General features: G+C 36.6%; 1 protein-coding gene across 2 annotated transcripts in view; it reads right to left on the bottom strand.

Moving 5' to 3' along the window:
* Positions 1–21,610, bottom strand: part of TBCD (tubulin folding cofactor D) — a 130,532-nt gene that overhangs the window by 26,405 nt on the left and 82,517 nt on the right. For both annotated transcript variants that reach the window (XM_075770711.1, XM_075770713.1), the window contains exons 23-30: positions 21,202–21,224; positions 14,265–14,296; positions 11,653–11,715; positions 11,153–11,229; positions 8,800–8,881; positions 5,036–5,154; positions 4,525–4,616; positions 3,497–3,637 (exon numbers count right to left, since the gene is read on the bottom strand). In XM_075770711.1, coding sequence (XP_075626826.1) covers positions 3,497–3,637; positions 4,525–4,616; positions 5,036–5,154; positions 8,800–8,881; positions 11,153–11,229; positions 11,653–11,715; positions 14,265–14,296; positions 21,202–21,224 — 629 coding nt within the window. The remainder of the gene's footprint in view (positions 1–3,496; positions 3,638–4,524; positions 4,617–5,035; positions 5,155–8,799; positions 8,882–11,152; positions 11,230–11,652; positions 11,716–14,264; positions 14,297–21,201; positions 21,225–21,610) is intronic.

Raw genomic sequence — 21,610 nt, 5'->3', positions numbered from 1 at the left:
TGTAGACAGATTGGACAAGTCCCAGCAAACAATCTGTCAAAAGAAACGTGAAGTTTGCATACGGAAAGTAAAGTTAGTTAAACTTTCCCACGATTCCATTAAAGAAAGACAAAAATTACACACCAAAGAAAAGGTCTCTCCAGAGAAGTGGCAATTCTCCCCATATCTTTCCATCTTAGTCAGTGGTTTAAAAGAAAGAGAATGAGAAAACATTCATATTTGGGAGGCCACAAAAATATTTAGCAGCCAACAGTTTGCTATGAGAAAGTATTCCCCTTCCCCCTTTAATTTACATGTTCCTTGACTTGATTTTGGCTGGCATTGCCAAAGCAGCTTTAAAAGAATCTGATGCTCAAAGCACATTTGAATTTAAATGGATGTTGGGAATTTAATTTCCTCAGGATTTATTTGAAAATTCCCACTTTGTAGAGATTCATTTTTAAATTAAGACCTAGACAGAAGGATAAACAATAGATAAAGGGAACTTCAGTACTGTCAGATGTGTAAGTTAACCTGAATACCTAGTAAGACTCAGCCAGGTTCTTATCTACTTTGGTATCTGGGCTGATTTTGAAAGCAAAAAGCTTAGTATCACTTCCCTTTCTCTGACTCCCACCCTATACGGTTGCTCTTACATTTTCTTTCAGCTACGTTCGCGTCAATTCTGTGTTAGCACTCTCTGAGCGACAGAGCCATTCACCTCCCTCTTGCTTCTTTGGCAGCTGAGGATGGAGGAGAGGGAAAGCCAAGCTCCTTCTTCCCTTGCGCAAGCTGGGACGACCTGATCTTGATCCTTACTTACAAGTTGGCATCCTTGTTTCTTCTTCTAAGTTTGAGATGTCAAACACGCCTACTTTTCTCCTATTTCTTGTCCTGTGTTATTATTTCCCTGTCATATGACAATTTTAACAACCAGTACTGAAGGCTGAGGAGCTGGATATCGTTATACAAACCAAGAAAAATGCAAACACACAAATATTAACTCAGGCTGATAAAAGTAGTCTGGATTATTTGCCCTGTGTACTTTTCCAACACCCTTGTAAATACTGTAGTGAAGTACCCTAAAGGAACAAGGCTTCTGAATTAAAAAAGCACCAATACTAACACAGTACAAAATATCTTTCTTCGACTTTGTGCTGTAGAACTTACACTTTGCTTTCTGTTCAAAGACAGAGCAGCTGTAAATAACTATTGCCACTCACAATGGAACTCGTGAGATCTCAATGCCTGATAATGACTTGGTAGAGCAGAAGCATTAAAGTTTGACAGCAGTATAAACTACCCAAGGATTGCTGGCAATGGAAAACTCCAGCATGATACACTTTGCACCAAAAAAAGCACAATCACAACTTTTCTTCCTACATAAGACAATAGTTGGTTATAGGGTCTGTGATATTAGCTGCCATTCCTCATGGTAATTACAAACATACTTTACAGCACCTGGCCCTGTATTCAAGCTATCTAATAAGCAACCCTAAAGAGGAGAATATCACCATAATTAACTTTTTTCCTTTTTTTTTAAGCAAACCTGTGACTACCAAATAGAGTAACAACACTAAAGTCAAGAGTGAGTAGGACAGAATTCTAAAACAGACATAACCAGAAATTTGAGCCTAAACAGAAAGTTCCCAAACTCACACAATGCATACTTGGCATCATGCATTATTCTACGGGATTTGAACAGGGATCAGCATGCTATGCATGGCTGCTGAAGCTGAACACAGCCAGTGCTCCAGAACAGGACTGTTCTGCTTGCAGCAGGGAGGAGGGAGCAAGCAACTGAGACTGTTTTGGCCACAGAAAGTATGACTGGCAAGGAGGAGTGCACACCCTCCCCTGCGAAGTACAGTACCCTGCATCTTCATAGCTGCTCTCATCCACGCAAACTACACTGATGCTATTTGAATTACACTTTCCTGTGTTGCAGCCATCTGACTTGAGTTTTGTAGACCTGTTAGAAGCCACCACTCACAAGCAAAGCTTGTCTTTGGGAGATTCAATGTTTACTCAGAAAAAGAAAATGGAACATCAGAGAAACAGACTGACATACATCAAATACATATTATCACACCATTATTGTACCATACAACAATACCAACAGTACTACCCAAACTGTTAGGCAGGGTTGATACTGTATGTATAGAACAGTATCTAAAAGCGACATATATCTGCCTATTTTCAAATTCAAATTATGGATTAAGACAATAAAATGAAGAAGTCTTTATCAAAACCAACATTTTACTCAAAATCAATTTCCAACAACTAACAGACAACTAAAATTGATTTATCACATTCATTTGCTTAGTTTATGGCTTCTTTATACAAAGATTAAGTGTTAATGCTCTGAGCCTTCTACATAGCAGCAAAATACTCATACATTTTAAGTCTGCAGATACTGTATTTATTCCTGTATTTAATTCCGATAACTTCATACTTAACAAGTACGATTTCACGCTGGGCATATTTGTGCTCATAAATATACTCAAAATGTACCCTGACAAGACAGCCTGTATGTTTCCTTAGTACTCATTTGATCTCTAAGATCCCTATTTCACATGGTTTTCTCACCCTGTAACCACCTTGTGGAATTCTACAGAGTGAAGCGAATAATAAGAAATCTTCATTGCTGCTCTGCCTACCACATTCAAAGCTTGCAGGAACTTCCAATCAGTAAGTGAAGTTACATCCCCAATTACAGCTCCTTTAGAAATTAAACACAAACCCGAAGGACATAAGCCTTTATAGTGCTTTGGTTCATCAATTTAGAAATTGCCATTTCAGATCTGTGTTACTGCAGGAATACAGAACATTCAGATGAATGCAATCTTAGATACTGAATCTTCTTTATACGATAAGGGAACTGTGAAGACTGAAGAACGTCACAAAAATATGGCTGCTACAGACTTAATCTTGTACCTATTCTATAGACTTCACAATAATACATATATTCCTAATTATTCTTGCAATCTAATAGCTGAAATCATTGAAAACCTTAACTTACAAAAGAGTCTATAACACCACAGCACAATTTATAAAGTTTTTATCTATCTCAGTTACTGGCCTTGAAAACGTGTCACCAACACGTTGTGCAACTGCTCCCTCTCCTGGCAAAAAATCCCCACAAAGCGAACTACAATAGGAGAGTAGGAGTAAATGTATTATTTTAAAGAAACAGAAGTAATGGCTTAAATCGCCATACTTTTTACAAGTAAATACATTCCTGATATTCACTAAAATAAAAGAATGTCATCCACAAAACCAGAGTAAGGCTGAACTTCAGTTTAAAACACCAACTTCTTAACTTCTGAGGCAATGGACAAATTCTTGTCAGTATTTCCTTTGACTTGCTACTCCTCTTCCTCCAGTGCGTTACTACCCATACTAAAATCTCCAAAAGCCTGGAACTATTTCTAACAGGTTTTGAAAACACATCCGTTTTTAATTAGACAGCAAACACAACAACTAAGTTTAAGTCTCCATTTGTAAGGGCTCTTACCATCCTCCAACGTCTCCTCGGCTGTCTGTGGTGTAGTCGGTCACACCATTTAGCAGCGTAGCATAAATCTGAGTAACGTTATCTCTGCAGACATATTCTTCCTGGGATCCTTCTCCCTTTACACCTACAGTCTGGCAAACCCTTTAAAAAGGGAAAACAGAGAGAGGGGAATACCACACTAGCAAAGAAAAACATTAAGACCATAGCTTTGTTTGGTTGTGTAATTAAATTCCCCAGACATACAGTATTCTAAACACCTATAACACCTGCTACAAACAGTATGAAGAATATTTCTGAGCCTTCTGTATTATATTTGACCTGAGGATTTCTGATCAGTCTTCAGGTTTAAAGGAACTCTGGCAAGGCAAAAAACTTAACAGATAAGCAGACTGGTTTTATGTCTATAATACTACAAAAAGGAATATGCTTAAAGTACCTATCAGTTTCTGAACTCTCCTTATAATGAAGTAAGCAAGAAAAGCAGAGGACTAATATAATGCGCATTGGATTTGCTATCAACAAACTTCTTTACATTGAAGGCATGGTTAACATGAGAAAGAGATTTGACTTTTTTTTTTTTCAGTTTAAGAGCATCTATACTATGATACTGTTAACACTAACTACACTGTGGCACGTCAACACAGAAAATATTCCTTTTGAGAAAAGTACAATTTCTTTAAACCAATTCAGTCTTCTTATTAAGAAAGCGGAAACCCCATATATTCTTCCTCCTTGTTAAAGCTCACTAAAATGAAGCCCATGAGAAAGGTGAACTTTGAAATATACTCTATCTATTCAGTTAATTGATTTAAAAATCCACAACACCATCAGAGTTGTACTCCATCCTCAGATGTGTGATAATCCTCTGAATCAAAGCTATGTTGAATAATGGAGATGCACACAGTCCCATACTAAAAATGCGGACGTCGTAGTGTAACTGATTTCAAGAACCACACTGTAACAGAAAGCAGGAGAAAACTTCTCAAGAAAGAATTAACATTAGACAAAAATAAAGATGATTAACATACTTTGCAATTGCTATTAGGGCATCTCTTCTGGATTCTGCAAAGCTCACATCTGCAGGAGAAATTAAAGTAACTTTTTTCAAACCTTCCAAAACCTGGGGGAAAAAAAAAATTGATATATTTAAATCCAATGCATTATTTATGATAAATGTTAAATTTTGATATTGTATTAAAATGAGCTCAATCATGTAGGAGAGAACCAAGCAGTCAACAGTATTTGGTTTCTCATCATGACCTGTCAGCATGCGTCACTTCTCCCTCTGGACAAATGTTCCATAGCAAAGGGATAATTCAATCTCTGGCTTTGCCATTAACACTACTAAAAGCAAGACTAAACTTAAATTATCAGAATCTATGGCAAGCTAAACTCATGATGATTTTCTGGAATTACTGTACATTACAAGAAACCCCTTTCACAAAGACCTTTAATTACAATCATTACTATTTATTTGATTGCAATTTATTCAAAATACTGTGTGCCTTCTTTGTCATTACAATGATCATATTTTCTCACCTGTTGGAGCCTGCCCTTCAGCAGAAATCTTGGAAGGGCCCCAAGAGCCCGTGAAAAGCCACAACGAATCATTTTCTCTGTGTTTTGTAGTTCCGAAACATACTGTGTCACCAGCTCATCTAGAAAAAAAAATACAATTGCAGAGTGAAAAGCAACTACCACATCCTTATCATTACATATTTGGTTAACAAAAAAATAAAACAGGAAAAGATTCCCCAAACAGAGTAGCTAGAAAATTTTATAATTCATTAAACTAAAATACAGAATACCTTTAATTTCCTACAGAAAAAATAATGACAATTTTAAGATGTTCCCTGTTAAATGAATGAATTCTTATTTTCTACATATGAAGTCAGATTTTTAGACAGACTAATCCTGGTCGTTCAGAGACAGAAAAGACAAAGGTCTCAATTTTAAAAAGTAATAATTTTTTTATAAATCTAAAGAGTACGTTAAGCATGAATTTAAATGTAAACACAGGGGAACAAGTTCTCTTATATTTAGAGGTCATCATTTTCGATAATTAGACAAGTGCTTTGTGTTAGGAAAGCGATCTCTCTGGATTCGTGAAGGTCAGTTACTCAACAGTTTCCCCCAAAAAGTCTTAACTGGACTCAGGATTTAAACACATGGATCATACCTAAGCAATAGGTTCACGTATGTCCCTTTTATACAGAGACAAAAATAAGGTGAGGCTTTTTGCAGGAGAAAGCTCAAAAAGAAGGGACCACTTTGAAGTAGGGATGCTGTGCTCAGGTTCTGCGCTTTGTTATATGATGAAACATGGACACTGGCTTTACAAACATGAGCACAGAAAAAAGGAACAAGAATAAATTGAACTGGGCATGAAAAAAGGAGACTCAACAATGAAGTGATACAAAGAAGAAAATGAGGATGAATTAAAAAAAAGAAAAAAGAAAAACTTCAGGAATCCTTCTACGTATTTCTACTGTAGTCTTTATCATAGACTTAACACACAATACTTCCTTTACCAGATTTTTCAGGTACTATATTAAACGCTTCTGCAAAATGCAGAGAAAAACAAGGTACTCCAGAAAAACTTCTAAGAATAACCAAGACAGTTGGAGTAAACACAACTGTGGTTCAAAAAGGAGAAAGGTGGTCTTACTATGAATACGCACTTTTTAATTCTCAAAAGAAAGAAAAAGAATCAGAGATCCTAGGAAGATTATATAATTGTGTCATTGCTTACTGTCATCTAAGATTTAAATGATTGAGCAATATTTGCTAGAGGAAGAAAGAATAGTTACCATAAGAAACTACGCATTATTCATAACTCAAGATTATTTTTTTTTTTTTTTAATGCCTGTGCAATCAGCAGGCCTCAACTAGTTCCTCACATCAGGGAGCTAGTTCCCTGTCCAGAGGTTAGCAATACCTTCATATAAGCACATCTATTATTTAAAAATTTCCAAACCACTGGAGTGTAAGATAGTCTTGAGGCTATAGGAAGATGCAATGCTTGCTTAGACAGCAAGATGATCTTAGACAGTAAGACTATGACAGTCTTCCCTTTGATGGATGTAAATTTAAGATTGACATTTTAGCCAAATGACAGAAAATTAAGACATGATTAAGACATGACAATAGCAAACAAGCAGCTCTTTACTTATAAGTGCTTAGTAATTATGCTAGCCAGAGTAATGCAAATGTTAATATTCTTCTAAGAGTCTTCAGCTTCATAAAACACCATGGCCTATGAAGTGTCTACAATATTAATTCAACACAATCCATCCTGAAAGAATATTAAAAGAGAAAGTCATCAAAACCAAACCAGAACACAGTACGGCAGAAAAAGCAAATCAAAGAAAAGGTGAAAACAAACAGAGGCCAAAGAAGTGATTCAATAGAATTGCAGCCTGTTAAGGACAGATTCAGAATGTGAATCACTAAATTATCTTTAGTTTGTGTTTTCATTTTAATCTGTCAAGCCACAGTGGAACACTGGTTAAATTTTATCAAAAACTTTTTTTTTTTCTAATTCCCTTAATTATGTTTAAACCTTTAACTGACTTATCTAAGGCACCAGCATTGTCATTGAACATGCTCTGCATTGCAGCTTCCACACATACGTGCATACATCAGACATTACGGGAAGGATTTTGAGTAGTGGATTTCAATCCCATAAACATACAGATTTTAATGGTCATGAAATATATAGTTTTTACTGGCACACAGATGAAAATATACAGGTCTTTTATTTCCTTTTAAAAGATGCTCGCATATATTAGGCACTTTTGTTACCATATGTAGAAGAGTCTTTAAGGAAGTACAAGGCCAAATAAAAGCATCATCAAGGCAGAGCTGACTAGAGAATTTTTAGAACAGAAAAATTTCCAAGTCCCAATTCTATTCTCTAAATCATACCAGAAAATCTGATGAAAAATTTTGCCTGTATCTACAGATCTGACTCTAATCATGTCCCTGGAGACCATCTGGGCAACATCGCCATGATTCCTTCAAGCACAAGCCAGATGAAAAGTTAACCTAGAATCCAGGGAGCAGGGGGAAGCTTCACAGGCATCTAAAAGAGTACAGCACCACGACAGACGCAGCCATCTACTGCATGTTTTCCCAGTACATCCTCTCTCCCTCTTGATTCTGACATCTGGCTGAGTTTTCCTCTCCACCTCTACGGAAGCTTGAAACTTTGTCTTACATAAAATGTAACCCATTAATCCTTCAACTCATTTTTAGCCTTTGATTCAGCATTGCCTCCTCCTGCTCAAAGTGTTCTGTTTTTACAAAACATTTCCCTTTCCTGAGGTGCTTTGTTTTTTTTTTTTCAAATCTGCCTCAGTATCATGTCACATGTTCCTATGCTGCACACAAAAATTCAGACATGCAGTGCCACATTTCATGAAGGGCTTTTTTTAGAATTACATTTTTTACAAAAATATAGAGATTTAGGAATACAGAAAAGATTTTAAAATCAAGATAGGCTGCTTTTACATATCACCTATAACTTCTTTGGGACATGGACTGCATGTTACTATATATGTGATAGGTATCAGATTCATTATGGGAACTACTGTAATAGACTTAAATAATAAGGTATTCTGTTAAATATATGTAATTTTGTTGTCATATTTAGAAACACAAGAACATAAATGTTGTTATTCTTAAAATATCTATCTATAGAATCCAGCAATCTGTCTCTGATGGACATGATACAATTTTATACTTGAAAGAAAGAAAGGTCCAAGAAAATCAGTAGAAAAGAAGATGCTGATTCATATGCCCCTAACAAAAGTTTAAGGCTACTCCTGTACTACAGAACCAAACCCAAACAGATGAGGTTTCATATGCACATTTACAAGAACTCTGGGTGTCCTTGCTGTCCTTCTCTTCTTACTCCTAATCAATTCTTCTTCTTTAAGTCAGCCACAGTCTCTGGCATACAGTTTATCAAAATACGATGTGAAAACATCTCACTTTGTTAAAATTTAGGATTTGCCACAAACACATATTCTTTGCTTCTTTGTTTTACAGTATGGAATAGAAAAGCAATCTGTTCTTCTTAATATTCATTATTATGGTGCCTTGTATTCACCTCCAGTCTAAAAGAAGCAAATCCCCTGAGACACTTCCTAGACTTTCAGTTGGTTTTATCATTCTTTCCTAAAACATTCTGAAGACCTTTAAAATTACTGATGCTCCTCCCCACTCTATGCAATACCTCCAAAGTGCAAGTTAGGTCCAGCCCAGTATTTTCTGCCTCTAATGTAAACATGAGTCATTACCCTGTAGAGCTGGATCAGCTTCTCCCTTTTCATTGATGTAATATTCATTACACAGCGCAGCCAGTGCAGAGACTGCAGACTCCTGTAACAAAGGCAAAACTGTGAACTTGATGTATTTACTAAGGTCACGCTTTACGATAACTTTGCTTAGAATTAAATGGTTAAGGAAAAAGAGTGGATTTTTTAAAAAAATCAGTCCCTTCAGCTACTGACATTTACTTTCTTATTATTTCTTCCCAATACTGGTTCAAGTACAGTTGACAGGAAACCTATGTAAGAAAAAACCAGATTCTACTCTTATTCCTTCAAAAGTACCAGTAAGCTAAATTAATATTTAAGACATTACTAGTAATGTATCAACTGCATTTTCAGTTCAGTTGAAAGACCCCCAAGATCACACAGTATTACAAAATACAGAAGTCATTATTTCGTCTCAATATATTGATGCCAAATTGATAAGAAGCAAACCATATTTCCCCAGAAAGCTATAGAAAGGAAACACAGGGAAAAAAACATGGACTGAAGGTTATAAACAAAACCCCCAAAATATCCAGTATCCCAATATGTCTCAATCTTAATTGGTTTAGGAAAGGATCAAAGGTTGAGTATTATGCCTGAACCTCCTAATCTTTAGAGTGGTTTCAGTCACCAATATAGAACACAAAACTAATACAGTTGCTATGTCATTAAGTATATAACAAGTTTTCTCATAAAATTCATGGTGGAATTATACTTTTTAGCTAATTATATAATGCTGACCAAAATTATAATAAATTTGAGAACGTACAAAAACTATGCACTGTTCGCTCCATATGAATAGCAACAATACTTATTAATACTCATGTTCTCCTGGTACAAGAAGTCTTAAATGATAACACAGGAATCCTGTACAGCCTATTCATTCTGCCCTCAAAGACACCTCAGGCTTGTTCTCCGTGCAAAATCAAGGACTTGAAAGAAAACCAGTATTCATCTAAATAATATTCTAACTACTGCAGACATTATAGTAGCAAAATATACAGAATTATCTAATTGCTGTAGATCACAGAATCATAGAACAGTTTGGGTTGGTAGAGACCTTAAAGGTCATCTCATCCAACCCCTCTGCAATGACCAGGGACATCTTCGATAGGAGCAGGTTGCTCAGATCCTTCACTTTCTAAAGAGAATAGTTTTCACCTTATATGCATGAAGTTACATTGGAATGTGTACGTCAGAAAAAAAAAGATTACTTTTCAATGTCTTAAGCATTGCCCTTAAAATTATTTCTCTCTAAAATATATACAGAAATCAAGTGAGAATTGACATTTACTAAACATACTTTGCTCAACATTAATTAATATTAGCCAAACAATTCAACATTCCCTAAAGTCTACAATTAATTCTTCTAAGTTTGGTTTTAAAGTTCCAGTTATAAGACATACAAACTCTCTGAATAAATTGCTAATGCCAAAAGAATATTCCAAGAATTCAAATTTCATCTTTTAATTTTCTTCAGTGATTTGGAGACATTCTAGTCTTCCAAGGAAGACTTTAAAAGATGAGCTACCAGTGCAATCATTTTTTATCTTATTTTTAAAAACTAACAAAATTAACACAATATGTTATTTTCAAATTGTCTCTGTGATGGCTATAAGCTCTAACAAGGCAGACAAAAATTTTCTTTATAATTTGGTAGAGCCTTTAAGAGCAAAAGAGCAAACTGTCATGGTACTACTCGGGAAAATGAAGGCAAATAGCTGGAGGTATTGAGATCACGTACATAAAACAGCATGAAACACATCCATCAATGGATTTAATATTCAGAATTAGAATAACTCGAGAGCACAGTAGAAGGATTTGCAACAGAGTTTAATGGAAAATTTAAGCATGTTGTGCTGAATATCTCTGGTTGACCACACCAATGTTCTCACTGTTACAAACATGCCCTCAGGACATTAGGACTGAGGACATCATCCAGAGATTCTTTTTAATTCTCACAAAAGTTCTATGGAACACCAAAATCAACATACCTTACACATATTACAGGTACACCAAAACAGAAGCAAAATATCCTATCAGTGTAACCATACAGCCGACAGCAAGTAGCTTCAAGGAACCATCAGCAACTACTCGCTGCCAGTCCGCTGTCCAACCATTGTGACAGCTGTTCAAGGATTCATCAAAAAGGTCCCTTTGAATTTTGAGGAATTTAAACTAAAAAAAAACAAAACCCAAACAACCCCCAAACCCCTCTTGCCAATCTAAGAAACATTCAACAATCAATTATATTCCATAGAAAATAATTCACCATCGGAAAGCAAAAGTATTTCTAATTCTGTATTTAATGTGACTACACGAAGAACTATTGTACCTTTATATGCTGTTGTGCAGCGCTTGAAACAAGAGAGAGACTTCTTAGACTGTCATTTATTAACCACTGCCAGCCACCTGAAATAGTAAGGAACATAAATGGTATTAATTTTTCTTACTTTCTGAACTTCAACATCCTGTTTTAGTTTTTACGAAACCGAGCAATTATACATATTGACATATTTCCTTGGGTTTCCAAATTAAACAAGGTTGTGATTCTCAATTAGTATAGCTATTCTGGTCAGTTTTACTATGCACATAGCGCAAACACTGCATCTGGTAATGCTGAAAACTTGACAGAAAAAAAAAAATAATTTGTAAACAGCTACAAACATATCATCAAATAACATCACTATCTGTCACAATGTTTGTGTATCTTTTTTTATTTGTTAGGCCACCCAATCGTGCTAATCTTGCTTCTTTGAGAAACATCAGTTGTTAATACGTTAGCTTAATCAGTAACTACTAAGATAATGAAAGGTTATTTAAATTATGACATACCGATTATTGGATCTCCTCTAAATGGCATTTTTGATAGTGACAATTTTTCAATTAAAGTGCAGACTGTAAGAAAATAAATTTGATAACTGGGTAAATACAAAAAAATGAGATATTGCAGTAATTTTGAAGATACAACCCCATCAAGTTACATTAGCATTCATTTTAAATTGAAGACAATTTGCAATTAGAAATCAAAAATATGTGAAATTAGAAACTGAAAGGAAATTACACTTGTGATTCTTACATACAAAAAAAGCTACTATGCAGTAACTGTTCTCCAACACGACTTAGTCCCAGATCTGTTGTTTGGTGGTATGTTTTTGCCCCTCTGCCATTTCAGGTGCATATATACTCATTGGCCAGCTTTCTGTTTCTATACCAGTCTGTAAACGACTATGTAATATCATTGATAATCAACCAACTTGGACAAGGATAATACTACAGCCACTAAAAACCTATTCAAATATATATATATATATAAAAGGAAGGTTTTTCTACTTATTAGCATTTTTTTGGACCTTCAAGGAGTGGCATCTGTTCACTGCACAGAGCCAGGAGCTATAAAACTGGATGCAGCTTTATTTCCTTTGATGCTCAGAATATGAGAAAATGTCATTTTAATAATTAAGTCATTGTTTTGAATCTATAAACTTAAATGAGTTCTCAACTTACAAAACCACTTTCAGAATAGTTTTTTTTTTTTAGTGTTTCAAGGCTGTTTTGGGGAATAGATTACCACAGTAAACACAGCAAACTTTTAGTATTCAACAGATTGACTGCATTGTTCAAATGAAAACTCAGCACCTCGGAAATATAGTATCTTCCAGCTCCTGGTGATCAGTTCAAACAAAACAGGTCAGTATACATCCATACTCGCTATCTGACTGCTTTAGAGTTGGTGGAGAGGAGGGAGAGGACAGAACAAACTGCTACGTAATACCACCTTTTTGTTTTTCTCTCCTCCCACAACTTAATCTTTGAATCTCACTCCAGGCTCTGTACACAGTTCATCATCATCTTCATTTATAATCAACTTACTGGGCTCCAAATCTACTCTTGAATTCAGTCCTCCCTATGGTAATGCCACACAATCAGGCTCCCTGTGTTCAAACTCCATTCAATGTTGTATGTCAGCTTCTTTGTTCTAATATTTATTCACAGACAAGGTTAAGTACACTGTGACTAAACCCAAGTCTCTTAGGGTTCCTCCTTAGTTCTCTATGCTTCTTTTATGCTCTATTGTGGTTGAGACCATCATCTTCATTAGACATGCAGGCAATTTGTGGAATATTTTCAATTCTTCTCTTATTCCACCTACACAGTTGTATCATGCCAAAATACTGTCATTTGTATTTCTCCGATACTATGAAATACTCAGCTGCTTGAAAGCTAAACCGTATTTAAAACCCAGACCTATTCTTTCAGCCTGCATTATCGTGTCACAAGACTCATTCAAAGACTGCAGAAATCCCCTTGCCCTCCTCACCTCTTCTATTTGATCACCCTTCTACCTTGCTACTGAAACTCCTTTACCCACTATGTTTGGATGGCTTCACATCTTCAAAGCCAGAATCTACTCTGTAGCACTTCCTTCATTCAACCCATGAGCAGGAAACTCAAGTTGGCATCATTTCCTTATCCACCCAGGCTACCTGGATGCATACTTTTTCCTGCAATGCCCTTCCTTTTTACAGTGGTCCTATATATAACAATCTTCAAAATCCATGTGAACAACCTGTGCTGGAGCACCTTTCCTATGAGGACAGGCTGAGAGAGTTGGGATTGTTCAGCCTGGAGAAGAGAAGGCTCCAGGGAGACGTAATTGTGGCCCTCCAGTATCTGAAGGGGCCCACAGCAAAGATGGTGAGGGACTGTTTATCAGGGAGTGTAGTGACAGGACAAGGGGTAAGGGGTTTAAGCTGCAGGAGGGTCGATTTAGATTAGATGTTAGAAAAAAATTCTTTACTGTTAGAGTGGTGAGGTACTGGCACAGGTTGCCCCATCCCTGGAAGTGTTTAAGACCAAGTTGGATGAGGCTTTGGGCAATGTGGTCTAGTGGAGGGTGTCCCTGCCTGCAGCAGGGGGGTTGGAACTAGATGATCTTTAAGGTCCTTTCCAACCCAAACCATTCCATGATTCTATGATCTTTTCTGTGATACCACCCCTTCCACAAACTGTTGTTTATATGGTCTTTATGCTTCACCTTTGCACATGAATGTATTATGATAAAATCATTAGTTACATGATGACATCTGTCTTAATGGACAGATCACATCTCTTCTGGAGAGGAACCTGAGCAAATCAATGAAGGCAGCCAACTCAACCCTGAAGAAAGTTCACTGTGTGCAACAACGGAAGGAGAGAATGTGTGACATAAACCAAAGAACCACCTCCAACTGTTACACAAACAGGGTTATTCACAGTTGTGCTGGCAACTAATGTCCTGGTGTACCTGTCTTCTGATTGGCCTCCAAACTTTGTATTTTTTTAATTACTGTGCATACTTTATGTATGCATTCAACACAAAATATGTAAAGCAAACTGGAAGAAAGTAAACAGAAGAATTAATTACAGCACATTTTCTGCTTTCACACCACAGCTGTGATACTTACCAGCTGGTCTCATCAGTTCTCCACCTAAACCCCTGCAAAGCAGAAACAAGAGCCTTCAGAGAATAACCCACCACAAGCAATCTGAGTGCACTGCCTAGTGAGAAAAATAACCCCCCTAAAAACCATTTCAGAGTGAAAGCAGATCACAAAATACCTGCAGTTTTGTATTTGACTGACTCTAAAATACTTCTTTTTAAATCAACTGTTGTCTTGACTTCAGCATGATTTCTACAAAACCCCCCCGAATATTTAACTTTCTTCTTGCAAAAACGCAGTCCTGGTCTTTCTAATATTTAATGTGAATAATAAAAGACTGTCAAGTTCATTCTGCTTTTCTTTCCACCTGCTTCAGAAGCATTCCAAACCTGTGGGACTCACCACAGGACTTTGCAGTCATATAGCCTCTACAAGCTTCTGACTTCCGCAACTGAAAATGCAATTTTTTAACAAAATCTTCATTTCTGGAACATTAAATAGAAACTTCACTTACCAGTTTCCATTTCACAAATGTTAACTGGTTTACTTTCCTGGTGAAGTTTCTCACCCTTCTCTCTTCACCCTCTCCTTCCCAGCTAAAGCCAGATGATTCATCACCACAAGCGATGGGGTAAAAACTTCCAACACATCAGAAAAGGGAGAGAAACAAATGGCTCAAGATGCTGCAGACCCTCCTGAAGTAAGCGTGTGTGTTACAGACCTCAGGCTTATCCAGCCCAGTTATTCTGTCTTAACATTACCATGGCCACTGACAGCACTAAAGGAGAAAGTCTGAACTGGGCAGAAAGTGGGGAGAGGGAGAAGCGTCCTAGAAGTGGCAAGGCCCGTTTCCATTCTTCGACCTCTCATGTCTCTGGGCAGAGACGTCTCCTCACCCTGCTGAGCAACATCTGCTGGTTACATGGATGTCCCCGGGGTGCTGTGAGCACTGCTTGGGGTGTTCTGCTCAGTGTCACCCTCTGTGGCTTCATTTTTCCATTTTATGAACCTTTGACCCCTGCCCTTCCTTTGGATATTTCCTCCCTCAACTCCTTATTCTTGTCTCTCTTCACTTCTGCTGGAATATTTCCTCCCTGAGGTGTGCCAAACCCTTAATCACCTGTTCATATGGCCATGCTCTGGCAGAAACTCCCAGAAGGGGGAGGAACAACAAAGGCTTTTTTGTTTATTTGCTTGGGGTTTGTTTTTTTTTTTTTTTTAAACCTTTTCTTCCCTCCTCTCCTCCTCCCTCCCCGCAATAAAATTAGTAGCTACACTCAGAAGGCAAACTTAGCAACTCTAACAACTCTTAGAACTTTGTTCTCCAATTTATCCTTTTATATGAGCTTCAAAAGCCTAAACATTTTAAACGAGTTTTTCCATTCCATGCAAGTAAGTGCCTCCTGCAACATGCACTGGGTTTTTGACGGCTCAAGGTTTTAATTGGTTTTTCAGGTAATGCAGTGACGCCAACTCCACAATATTCTCATATGCCATAGATCAGCACTTCCTTTAATTCCCAAGTTTAATTGGGAAACATTTGATTTCGACAATCAATACATTAAGCTCAATGTAATAATCCACAGCTCAGTTTATCATCGTAGGAAGCAAGCACAGATTCCACATCCTCACGCTGATAATGTCTTTGTATTATCTACCCCACCTTCCTGCCATGTTGTCTGCTCTCCAGCTTCTAAAAAATTTAAATTAGAAAACAAAGAAGTGATGCAAGGAGTTGAGACAGTGGCAAAAATAGAAGAATGATGTGGCAAGGCTTGCTTTCTCTTCAGCATTTCTCTTCCCTTCATTCTGTCCTCACCCATTCCTTGCCTTTTTCTGTTGTCTTACTGCAAATGAGTATAAAATAATGATCTTGTAAATTTGTTTGGTGTGCAACAGAGTCTGCTGATGCAAGGATTCAGATATGGACTTCTGTTCAAACTACAAAGCAAGAACTGAGTCATAAAGGCTGCTCTTCTCCACTTCTTCACACTGCCAATAAGGAAGTCAGGCTGCTTAAAGCTACTCTTATGTTAATAATTTGACAGCTATCCCTTCCTTTGGCATTACATCAGCTCAATTTAATTTCAGACTTTAGAGCTTCACTGAGGATTGCTGTCCCTGTGCAAGAATGAAGAATGGTGACAGTGATCTGCATAGTAAAGATTCGCACATAATGCAGAAACTATAATCAAATCTATCTTTGAAGGCACTGCGATACCTTGTGTTCTTCTCTGCAAAGCTTTTCGAGTTATTTCTTGCCTACACATCACAGTATGTACATCAACATTTCTAAATTTTTTTCACCTTTCAGCTCATACATATATCAATGTTAAGAACTGAGAATTCTATCATAATCCTAGATCTTTCCTCAGTCAGTGTTTAGTTTGTCAAACATGATGCACATCTTTCTATTAACTTTATCTCGCTCTACAGTATTTCACTAAATTAAAAAGATACGGATCTACCTAATTCAGAGATTCAGAATTTTGCTGTACAGTCAGTATTCTCTCTTTTTTCTTCCAAAGACATATCCACAAGTTGCATCACATTATTAGATGTACCTGTTTCAAGGTTTAATTATTAATTCAATTTGTAACTGACTGATGCAGTGCCCAGCTTCCCCGAGCTCCTAAGCATTCCTTCCTCTGTGCAGTTCCACAGCAATGTTTCTCTCCTAGAAACATCTTTGGATGAGTCACAATTTGTTTGTGGAAAATATAATCAAAATGTATAATCCCTTCTCGAACCAATGAATTAAGGTTACTGACCCAAGAATGCCGGTATCTATTTTAAAATTATGTGGGCCTAAATCAGGACCAATGGCAGTGCTGTTTTCAATGCATATATCAAGTCAAGGTACTTCTGTGGATTATTTTTTTTAATTATTTAAAACTTGTGAGAAGTTCAGAATTCATCTTTAAGATTATAAAAATAACAGTAACTGAAGCTGTTCAGAATTGAATAGTATCTACATTTTCATAAACATCTGAATCTGAAGTTAAAACTACTGGAATAGGTGAAGAAATCCAATTGCAAATACTCAATTTCCAGGAAGTACCTGCTGAGTAAGTACGTTCATCTCTATATGAATAGTAACCAATAATTTTCCATAGGAACTCTCTGTCCCAAACAGAATTGAGGTATCTTAAAAGGTCCAGGCTGTACACTTACTGGGCTTTGGAAGTATAAAATGGCTTTATCACAAGGTATACAGAGGAGGAAAGAGATACCTTTGAGCACAGAGGAAAAAGCCTGTGTATTTAATAAAGCCTTCTGGTCACCCCTTGAAGATGCAGAGAATAAACTATACTAAGCTGACAAACACCTCTTTTTAGGTTCCTGTAAATTCATACGCTGACTGTAAGCGTTTTGTATTGTATTCTAACACCACAAGTCTACAGGTGATATCGTGGCTCTATGGAAGTACGAGTTTTCCCAGCGACTTCAGTTCGTAGCAAAAGAATTTCACCTTATAACTCTTCAGAACACAGTATAGCACGATCTCCTGGTACCCTCGTGCTACTCGATGCAAAAACTAATTTAAACTTGGAAGAATTGTTAAGATGAGCTTGGTTGCAGGGCTGGAATTATTTGCTGATTAAGTTAATATGCCTAAAACCCCTCTTTTACATAGATGATTGCCAGGAAACACATTTGCCCTGAAACCATCAAGATTAGTTGCAACCTTAAAGGTCTTTAAATTAGACAAGTTTCTCTTTTGCCTAGCACCTGTCAACACCTACAGGCTACCTTAATCTTTTGGAAAAGCTGAAACTCTAAAGATGACAGTACAACTGTCACTGGCTACTATTCTGAAAATCTGAAATTGCTCGTCTTGCATAGCTGGCTGTGTAATACACGCAGCCAGTCTCTTCATATATCACAAGAATGAGATCAGAGCAAAACTCGGCATGCAGCACATTGCACCAACTGAATCACCCAGCGTGGGAGTTGCTAACAAACACCACACATCCTGTCGTACCCAGCTCCGATGGGAACCCTGAAGGCCCAATAAATAGAACATTTGAAATACAGAAGTGCAGTGCAACCACCTGGAAGAAGCCCAGCGTATCTATCTGCAGCACTTCCATATCCGTCCCTAAATTACCTTGTTACCCAACTCTGGGGATTAAGACATACATTATCAGACTCAGAACTGGCTACAAGAAAGTAGGTAAAAAAAATTCGGAACATCTATTCAGTTGAATATTCAGTCAAGAACCTTATATGAGATGATGCATTTTTAAAGAATCTTGACAGAACTGCTATTAAAAATACTTTGTTCTTGAGGACTTTTCATACCAAGAACTAGTACAAGGTCTTAGATGCACTAAAGAAATATACCGCTACAAAAAAAAGATACTACCCACACTGGTTCAGTGGAAACATAACTTAAATCAGGCTGACCATTAACACTGTGTTCAAACTGGCCAACTGACTTCCTATCCCAAGTAAGACAGCTTAAGGCAACAGATACCACAAGTTTTTGTCTTAGGTTTTTATATATAAAAGTAATGCTTAAAGCAAATAAAATATAGCTCAATTTTTAGAACTCTATAACCTGTACAGCACAAAACAGGCACAACAGACAAGCACTCAGTTTAAGTGGCATGGCTTGCACATGACTTGCTATAACCAGTGCCCATTTAATACAGAGAATCAGGCTCACTGCGCAATACTCAACTGGAAGTGCACATGCAAATGCTCAAACCAACCAGCTCCTCAAGACAAACTAGTGCATCAAATGTGTCAGAATCCAGACTCAGGGAAGGAAGTACGGACTGATGTGCCTGGACTTGCATTCTCCTTTTTCAATGTACTATGGTAAACCCAGAAAAGGGCTTAGACAGGAAGACAAAAAGATACTTGCGTTTTTAAAAAAAAAGTTAATACAGCAGCGGACAGGATTTTCTATAGTTAGCATAAACAAATTTGAATGCTTCAAGTATACTAAAAATTGCGAGACTCTGCAGTATAACTCAAAACTTGGACTGCGTCCTGTCTGAAGGATAATTCATGGCCATAATTCAAAGTCAGGTTAAAGACAATGCAAGAGCTGCTAGACAAAGTAAGACTGTTAATTAAATGAAGGTCTCCATTACAGCACTTCGGCTTTCTCTTTTTTGACTCAAGGTACTTATGGATTCAATGGAATCCTAAGCATCAGACAATCAAGAAACTCATGACCCATTTTCCAGCTTAAAATTTATAAATGACAATTTAAAAAAAAAAAAATCACGGCATTTTATACTTTACTTGCTTTTCCCTTTCTCATAGGCCAACACAATTTCTGAAACAGCTTGATCAAAGCATTAAAATCCATTTGGTCCACAAAAAGACAGCTATTTTGTTGCCAGAAGTGAAAGCAAAACATCTAATAAACAGTTGAGACATGTGACCTGATGCTTTTTGTTAATGCAGTTTAAAAACTAGAAACACAAATAAAACACACAGGTTTTCAACATTCCTACAAGATGTTGTTACACTGAAAATTCCCGGTAGCAATTTCTCAAATGGAAATCTTTGGAATATTATGTGCAATAATTACTCATCACAGAACAAGTTTAGCTTGTTTCACTAAATGCTTGCCCAGCAATACTCAAATTGCTGGTTTGTTTTTATAACCTAGTTTATTTTTCTTGTCCCATTTTAAAATATTTTATGCATACTGATACTTTAAAATATGGATTATAGTAGACATCTCTGTCTCAGTCTAACTATTAAACAGCAGTGAATCAATTTTGCTTGCAGTTGAATTAGAAGTCTTATCTAGAATGAAAACATTTCTGTAGGCATCTTATAAATACCATTAAGTGCAAGAAGTGCACATTACGACAAAAACAAATTACACCCAAGCTCCACCCTGACATTAAAGAATTTATGGGAGCCAAGACAGCCACCCACAAAGACACTAATATACAGTATCAGCATTAAAACCATCCGCCAGTACAAGCTAACTTTGGAGTGGAAGTTTCACATCAGTATGTACGACCTTCAAGAAGTAAATTTTAACATTTTTTTCAGAAAGTTTTGGGATACAAAAACTTACATAAAAATTCTTTAAATTATAATTATTAATTCCACAAAAAATTAGCTAAGTTTTACTGTTTTCAGAGATGTCATGTGCAAAAACATGAACTAAACTGCTCAAAAACTCAAAGAATTTGTCAGTTAAAGCAGAAAAAACCCCTCATTCACCTATACAATCATTAGGAATAGAAGTCATTAATTATGTTTTGCTTTCCTTAAATTTAGGAATGAACTCTTAAGTGTTAATTCATATTTACTGAACAGTTACTTAGGCAAACTCCCTTCATTTCCTAGAAGCTTCAAATAATAGGAAACGAAAACTCAGTGAAAACTCATTTACATTTTCTTTGGTGCAAGAGTTGAAAAATATTATCAAACCTTTCATAATACTCCTGGCCTACTCATTGCACAGGATGAAGAAAGTGATTCTAGAATTTAGATAGAAACTCCTTTTAAAAGAAGAAAAATTGGAGTCATTAAGTTATTAGTTAAAGATCATTTCTATAGACCTATTTGAACCATACAAGTACTACAGGACAGGTGAAGAATGGGAAAGAAACCCATTACACACTGCTGAAGCCATGGATTAGTGAGCATACCCTGTTTCAGCTTCTTTCCTTTCTTTAACTATCTCCATCACAATATTGAGGCCAGTACTTACCACTTTCTCATTAATCTAACCTGCCTGTGAGTCGCAGTCTTTAAATGCCACAACCATTATAAAACGACATAAGACTCTGTAATAGATAGACAAAGCCAAAAGAATGCATGTGCTTGTATTCTGATGAACCGTGTGAGACTGGCAGGCTGTGGTAGGTGTAACTAACTTGAACAAACCAAAACCCCTTGGGGTCCTACTGTTTTCATTACTTCTGATTCATACTTTCCAATACAAAAATTTTTTTTTTTTTTACATCCATTTTCTTACCTGTATAACTGACGACTGCAAAGCTGGGGGAAAAAAAGGCAAACAGATATTAATATTAGCAGAGTTTGTTTGATACAAGTGTTTTCCTTTTTCTTACTCGCATGCAATGTCTATATACTCTGAGCTACGCAACACTTTGGATTATTTTAAAAATAAAATTCAAAGGAAAAATCTTTTTAAAAAACCTTCTCTATATCCATTCAAATTTTCAAAGAAAATCAATGTAACACATTCATAAAGCATTAATTTTCTCAATTCCAAATCCTAGCCACTCCTGCACATGCCCTGGAAGCTAGTTTGGCTTTTTAAAATACATTTGCTTTCCACACTTGGCCCTTCTAAAATGATGATATACTGCACTGTCTGAAAATTGAAAATAACTTTGTTAGCTACAGATTAAATAGAAAAA

Source organism: Balearica regulorum, chromosome 18 (assembly GCF_011004875.1).
Source record: "Balearica regulorum gibbericeps isolate bBalReg1 chromosome 18, bBalReg1.pri, whole genome shotgun sequence".
Taxonomy (NCBI): domain Eukaryota; kingdom Metazoa; phylum Chordata; class Aves; order Gruiformes; family Gruidae; genus Balearica; species Balearica regulorum.
This window is presented reverse-complemented; position numbering and strand designations above follow the sequence as displayed.